The sequence below is a fragment of the Cervus canadensis genome, chromosome 21 (assembly GCF_019320065.1).
Source record: "Cervus canadensis isolate Bull #8, Minnesota chromosome 21, ASM1932006v1, whole genome shotgun sequence".
Classification (NCBI taxonomy): Eukaryota; Metazoa; Chordata; class Mammalia; order Artiodactyla; family Cervidae; genus Cervus; species Cervus canadensis.
In genome coordinates this window covers 57,726,240-57,733,866 of record NC_057406.1, presented here as the reverse complement: position 1 = coordinate 57,733,866, position 7,627 = coordinate 57,726,240, and the positions used below count along the sequence as shown (strand labels likewise).

At 48.6% G+C, this 7,627-nt stretch overlaps 1 protein-coding gene across 20 annotated transcripts in view; it reads left to right on the top strand.

The window, feature by feature from the left end:
- The first annotated feature begins 225 nt into the window (after positions 1–225).
- RBFOX2 (RNA binding fox-1 homolog 2) overlaps positions 226–7,627 on the top strand; it is a 286,473-nt gene continuing 279,071 nt past the window's right edge. For 5 of the 20 annotated variants that reach the window (XM_043439939.1, XM_043439937.1, XM_043439952.1 and 2 more), the window contains exon 1: positions 232–811. In XM_043439939.1, coding sequence (XP_043295874.1) covers positions 629–811 — 183 coding nt within the window. In that variant the 5' untranslated portion in view covers positions 232–628. Of the gene's footprint in view, positions 812–7,627 lie in introns of all 20 variants that reach the window. The other 15 variants (XM_043439950.1, XM_043439949.1, XR_006264103.1 and 12 more) reach the window with 9 other exon arrangements.

Below are 7,627 nucleotides of genomic sequence, written 5' to 3'. Positions count from 1 at the left end.
GCGCTGGCCCCGCCCCCTCCGCGGGCTCGGCCGCCACCGCCCCCTCTCCCCCAGCCACCCCGGCCTCCCGCGCGGGCTGGAGTCCCAGATCCCGGGCCCTCCCTCCTCCTTTCTCTCTCCCCGCCTTCCCGGTGCTGCCACAGTGGCGGGTCGGAGGATCTCGGCCAGTCAGCTCGTTCCGGCCTCCAGCCCCTCCTCCCCCCAAATAAACACCCCTCCCCAAGCCTCTGGAGCCCGGACCGCCCCCTTCCTCCCTCTGCCCGGCGTGTGGCGAGGGCCAGTGTGAGGGAGTGAGCGCGGGCCGGCGGGCCAGCTTCGTGAGTGAGCGAGGCGGGGCGCGCAGCGGGCCGGGCCGGGGGTCGCGTGTGCGCGTGGGGGCGCGAGCGAGTGCCCGTCGCGACCCGCCGGCGGCCCCGAGCCAGGGAGCCGACCAGCGAGAGACCAGAGGCTACCGCCCGCCGCCGCCGAAGGGGGCAGCGGGCCCGCGCGCGCGCGCGCGCACGTACGCACGCACGCGGGGGCGGGTGCAGGCGCGCGCCCGCCTGTCGCGACAGTCGGGGCCGAGGCCCAGGGGGAGGTGGCCTGTCGCGGGTCGCCCGGCTCCCGGAGGCGAGGGGGCCTCGGGCGGATGGCGGAAGGCGCCCAGCCGCAGCAGCCGCCTCAGCTTGGGCCCGGCGCCGCTGCCCGGGGGATGAAGCGGGAGTCAGAGCTGGAGCTGCCGGTGCCCGGAGGGGGAGGAGACGGAGCCGAGCCCGGCCTGAGCAAGAGGCCGCGTACCGAGGAGGCGGCGGCCGACGGCGGCGGGATGCAGGTGACCGCGCAGGGCAGGCGCCCAGTTACCGTGGCGGGGTGCGGGGGTGGTGCGGCGGGAGCGGCGCGGGGCTGCGGGGCTTGGAGGGCGGAGGGCTGCCCGGGGTCCCGGCTTGGAGGTGGGAGGGGGCCGGTCGGGGCCTGCGTGGAAGGTGGGGCGAGCCCCGACTTGGAAGCTAAGGGTGCAGGAGGAGCCTGGTGTGCCCTGGAGGGTCGTGATCTCTGAGGGGCCGAGGGGGGCACGTAGCACGAATAGGTGTTGAGAGGAAATCGAACGTGCTTGAGATGGATTCCATTTCTTTACACCCTTCTTTAGTTCCTTGGCGGGGAGTGGAAGCCGAGAGATCCTGGTCCGTTGCCCGGAGAGCTGGGGACCGAATCGAAGACTGGGGGGGGCGGGGGCTGGGGAGGGACAGTGGTGGGACACCTCCCCAAAAGAGGGAGTACCGTTTTTTGGCAGCCCTGGACACACAACTGGGATGGAGAACGGGATCGGCATAGAAGGGAGGAGTGAAAAGCGAGAAAACTCCTCGAGAGCCCAGAGGGGATGTGGCTTAGGTTGTGGGTTAAATCAGTTACACGAGTGTGAGAAGTACGAGGAGTTGGGTAGCGTTGTGGCTACACTGTGGTGCTGAAGCTCGTTAGCTTCGGGGAGCATCTGGTGAGCCTTGGTACACAGGACCTGGCCAGTTGTATCTTAGGACACTGACTAGATCTTTATTGTCCTGGAATATAAGAGAAAATTTATAGGACTGTTAGAAGATTGGATTCTGAATTGTGGACTCAAGGAGAAGCTGGTTGGTTTGGAAAGGGACTGGCAAATGTAGTGACCATGTCAGTTGACTTTGTAGTTGGGGGAAGAGCCTGAAGCCTTCCTTGATTTGATTTTAGATTTGGTCTCTGTTCAGAACATACTTGCTGTGAAATGGTGGGTTTCCCTACCAGCAGTCTGCCCAGTTCTCTTAGCATCATAGAATATTAGAGAATCATCTGCCCTGGAGTTCTTAACTTGGAGAGACTTGGAAGATTCTTCTGCAGAATAGTTTATGGATACTCTCTGGTGAGAGGGAGTCAATAGTTTTCATCTTTTCTATTCGAGTCCCAAAATGTTTCAACCTCATTAGGTAGATGAGGAATCAAAAAAGCTGGAGCAGACTAGTGACTTGCCTAGGGCCACCCAGTTAGCTGGTAGTGAAACTGGAGCTCGATGCCTGGACTTCTGATTCCTATTCCTGTGCTCTCTCCATTACAGCACTCTTGGAAATCTCTGCAGTGCTAAAAGACTTCCTGTGCGCTGCTCTCGCTGCTTTTCAAGGCTCTGTCTGACTTCCTGTGTTAGAGACGGAGCTGTATTTAAGCCTGGCGTGTTTGCTCTGTGCTTCTTGGTCTCCCTTGCAGCGGCCACTCAATTACTTGTGTTGACTTGGGTAAAGTGACCCTCCTGGTGTTTATTTTTGAATTCTTTTGTTTCACTTGCCTGCTTTTGTTCTCCATTTGAACTCCCTCTGGCAGGGGGCTTGTGCGAAGTAAACACCCCGGGCCTTGGAAAAAATATAGAGGAATATAGGGAGACTTCAGGTGATCTGGGTTGACACTGGAAGATGAGAGAAGATTGGGTTTGGGTGCTGGTGTGTGTATATATCTGTGTCCATTTATTGTTTCTGTCAATCACAGTTAATAGTGAGTCTCCTACTGCCTTCCCCCTCTTTCCTCCTGGGGCACATTATTTGCTGGTTGCCTTCAAATTGGCTGAGGATAGCAGTATTTGGAAATGGAGCAGTGGATAGGGACTTTGGAGTATGAAGAGGAAGCTGTGGATTAGGTCCTCTGGGTACAGATGGGCACCTTAGAACTATCCCACAGAGAATGCTTTTTTCACTCTGTGGATCTTTATTTATTTTTCACTTTATGCGTTCTCTTTGTTGTAGCACCAGTACACCATGTCACACAGGGATTCACGTCATCAGTGACTTAGCCCCCTGCCCGCAACAATCTGCATGGTTCTGGGAAAGTCCCTTCTTTGGGGGCCTCTAGAGAGGCCTGGCACGCTGTGATTCATGGGGTCGCAAACAGTCGGACACGACTGAGCGACTGAACTGATTACCATAGTTGTAAAATACAGTGTTTGTAAAGGGTGATTTATAAGTTACCTCTAAAAAGATAGAGAAAGTTCCTTGACTTTAAAGAACTTGGTGTCTGCAGTCTAGGTAGGGAGCCAGAATGGGTGAAAAGTTGGAAAAAAAAAAAAAGTGTGTGTATGTATATGTGTCATATATATGTATGTATGTATATTCTGTATGTATATATGACTTTTTTGGTAAGTTCCAGAGGAACAAGAGTAGGGATGCCACAAGGCAGATTCTTGTCACAGGCTTTGCAAACTTTAAGACCAAAGTATGCTGAGGATTCGTGCCATTGGAGCCAGAAGCAAAAGATGGTTGTTCTTGCTGAAATGGTCAAGGAAGGCTTTATGGAGAAGTTGAAATTTGAGATCTAATTGGGAGTAAAGGAAAAGTAATGTTCTCGAAAAGATGAAATTTAAGCCTAGGTCACCTACATTTCTAGGACCTTCCTATCATTCTGATAATTATGATAGGATATTTAATATTCATTTAACTGATGTTTATTGAGCAGCTGCTAAGTGCCAGGCCCTGTTTTAGAGCCTAGGAAATATAGTAGTAAACAAAACAAAGACTCTGCTCTCATGGAACTAAGATTCTAATTGAAAGAGACAGACAATAAAGAAATCCACTATTATTGGGTGACTTTAAGTGCTGAGAAGAAAAATGAAGCAGGGAAAGGCAGAAGAGTGGTGAAGAGGGTGGTTAGGGAAGGCCTCTGTGATGGGTGACCTTTGGGTGACCTGGGGGAATTTGACGGAAGGGGGTTCAGACAGAGGAACTGTGGGTGCAGAGGCATTGAGAGAGTACACTTGATGTGTTTGAGAACAAGAGACCAGTGGAGCTGGAGGAGAATGCAGGGGCGAAGCAGGTTTAGGAAGTGGTATCAGTGCTGTAGACATGTCTATAGGTTCATGTAAATAGACATTTAAAAATTCTAGAGTAGCTTGCTTTTTGGTATATGGGTTTGTCTTGAAGCACTTGTTTTTTTTTTCTTATATCTTAGCACAAATGGCATTTCTTGTAGGTCATAGCTTCTTTTGGGAAGCCTTCCCTCCTGACAGCTTAATTCGCACCAGTCAGACCCACCTCTTGCCTCCTGTTGTATTGGTGGTTAATTATGCATCATCTTGTATTGTCTTCTCATTGTTTTATTCCTGTTTCCTTAGTGATACTGTAAGCTTCTAGAAGCCATGAACTATACTTTCTTTGTGTTTATCCTTTATAATACCTCACAGTTTTGAGTACATAGTAAGTGCTCATTGCCTGTTAAACTGAAGTTGAAATTTTGCCTTTTTAAAATAACTAAGGGATAGAAAAAATACCATGAAATTTAGGGGTGAGAGTACTTTCAGGAAATATCCTGACCTTTTGAGTGTCTAAGGATTAACCCATTTTCTAACAGAAGTCATTTGCTGGGGTTAATTTCCCAAGACCACAGACTAAATGGAGATACAGGTCTAAGCTGCAGATTCCAAGGCTGAACCCTGATAAGTTATAGCCACTGAGCTTTTTGCGATAAATCATTACTTCCCAAAATGGAGCACTGGGGACATTAGAGAGTCTGTGGTGCTTATGTTATGATCCTTGTGCTAAGAAGGACCCCTGGGGTGGGGGGGAAGAGGGAGGGTCGCTCGTTTCTAGGCCAGTGTCCAGAAGACTTATGTGGGTGGCAGAGGAGTCGGCACAGCCCTAGAAACAGTTTAGAGAACCCTCAACTGCAGAGTAGGAGGGAAGAGACAAATTCCACCTGAAAATTGAAACACAGCTTGAGAAATATAGTGACTTGTTAAAGAGGGTATTTGGAAATACTGTACTCTAACCTGGTAGAAAGTTAAGTGAGTTATTAGAGATTTGTTTCACTTTAAGCAAGTCTGATATGTGTGAAAAACTGGGGCCTTATGAGACATACCAGGGAATGAATTCTTTTGGTCAGCTCCTCTAGTGAATATAAACAATTTGATGAGCAAAAATTCAGATTTTTGTGCAGCTTTCTAGGAACTTAGAAAGTTCACCTTCATAAAGCAAGGTGCACCTTAATTATTATTTATAGCTTTCAGCAACATTCTTTATGATAGTGAAATGTCGGAATGTGGTTATTACATGGCTAACTGACTGCTTCTGACCATAGAATCGTAACATAAGTCTAGTATAGCTAAGTGAGTTCAGAAGTTGTTCATGTTAGTGTTTGATTCTAGTAGTAGGAGGATTTTCTGGTCTCAGGGAAGGGTTTGCAGGTAGCCTGTAATTGCTTTGTAGATACTGCATTTCTTAGTTTATCTTTCAATTGCTCATTTCTGGGTTTCTTTCCTCCTAGGTGGAAGTCTCTTTGGACTTTGAGTGTCTGGTGCTGAAACTGAACATGGGTGCTACCATTTGAGTAGACTTACCAATATGCTTTCTTTCCAAGTGATTTTGTGAACAGTCTCTCACTAAAATTACTGAATTTTTCATTTCTGCATGTCTTAGTCTGCTCAAGCAGACTGCAGACTGGGTGGCTTAAACAACAGGAATTTGTTTCTCACAGTTTTTGGGGCTGGAGGTCCAAGATGAAGGTGCTGGCAGATTTGGTGTCTGATGAGGGCTCTCTTCCTGGCTTACAGACAGCTGCCTTCTTGCTGTGTGCTCACATGGCCTTTTCTCCATGTATGTTAGTGGACACACACACACACACACACACACACACACACACACACACACACACGCAGAGAGAGGGAGAGAGAATCTCCTTTTCATAAGGGCTCCCATCATGGGATGCAATGGTGGTGGTGGGATCCTCCCCTTATGACCTAATCGCCTCTCAATGGCCCCTCCTCCAATTACCATCAGATTGTGGGCTTGGGCTTCAACATATTAGTCTGCGGAGAGGGGGCGGGGGAGGGGACACAGACACTCAGCCCGTAATACAGTCCCTAATTTACCACGAGAGTGGTAAGTATTGTAGTTGGAGAAACTGAGGTAGCACAGTCATGTAAAAATGACTAATTTTTTCCCCCCAGCCTCACAGGGCAGCTTGGGAGTGTATAACTGGGAATGTCTGAGAGGCAGAAAGATCTGAATTCAAAATAGAGTTATTCTGCAGGGTGACTCAAGAGGTTATCCTGAGTTGAATTTATTCGTCTTCTAACTTCCTCTCCCATTTTTCTAGTCACTGTCTTTCTTTTTTTTTTTTCTTTCACACTGATACGTGAACACAGCAGAAGCTAACTAGAGATTTAACTTTCATTTTGATATAAAGCAGACTGGTGCAGACAGGCCTCAAGATTATAGGGCTGAGAAAGAAATTCAGTGTACTGCTTGGTGTAAACAAGAATGTTGCTAGTGAATCTCTGGGTTGACATCTCTCAGGCCATCAGTCTGGTATCAGGCTTTAATGATTTGTGGAAACAATGTGTGCTGTGCTTAGTCGCTCAGTCCTGTCTGGCTCATTGCGACCCCTTAGACTGCAGCCTGCCAGGCTCCTGTGTCTGTGGGGTTCTCCAGGCAAGAATCCTGGAGTGGTTTGCCATGCCCTCATCCAGGGGCTCTTCCCAACCCAGGTCTCCCACATTGTAGGCGGATTCTTTATCACCTGAGCCACCAGGGAAGCCCAAGAATACTGAAGTGGGTAGCCTACCCCTTCTCCAGGGGAACTTTCCAACCCAGGAATTGAACCAGGGTCTCCTGCATTGCAGGTGGATTCTTTACCAGCTGAGCTACCAGAGACAACCCAATAAAGCTGGTTGTTTTTGTGAGTGGACTTGTTTGAATTGTTTTTTCTTTACATTTGTGAAGCTTAGTGCACATCTTTTTTTCTGGGGCTAATGTACCCTTCCTTTAAAGACAGGAGGGAAGAGCCCTCGAGATGATGGAAAGGAAATGGCAGTAACTAGAGCGTGAGCAGACAGATGGAGGTGGGATGACTAGTGTGTGTGGTGTTTAGGTGGCCCCTACGAGTATCCAGTTTCCTATTCCTTGCCCCTCCAGTCCCAGTGCAAGCAGGCAGCTTACATGGCTAAGGTTTCATTATCTAATCCATCAAAGATCGGCTTGAATAAACCCATTGGCTAGCGCTGATCTAGTTAGGAGGGTAGTGCAAAGCCGCTTGAGCCAGGATTGGGGCAAATCGGATCAGAACTGCCTTGTGAATCCTGGACATATTTCTGTAATTTGGGTGGTAAATCGGTTTGGGAAATCACTTAGGAGCCAGAGCTCACCATCAGCCTGGAGTGTTTCCACATGTTGTCCTGGGGACCCTGAGGGGAAGTGGATGGAGGATTTGACACATTTCTCTGGAGTATAGTCAGGTTGCTTTGATTATTTGAGTCTGAACACTTTTTGGTCTCTCATGCTCAGGAGTGACATTTTGGGAACATTTGGAGATTCCAGTTGTGATCACTCGATTGTGTCTTTTCTGAGTGATCCCTTCATCTGAGACTGAATTATGTGCGCTGCCTCTCAATTTTTAAAGGGGAGATGTTATCATTATTACCAACTTTGATATATCATTATGTTTGTTATCCATACATACTTGAAGTATGGTGTAGTGCAAGAAACACTATTTAGAATTTCTTACATTGGGGTTCGAATACTGGTTCTTCCCATTGCCAGCCAGCTGAAATGACCTTTGGTAAGATATTTAGCATCTGAGCTCCTGTTTACACATTTGTGAACTGGAGGAATTACTGCATCCTCTCATGAGCTGCTATAATCACAGA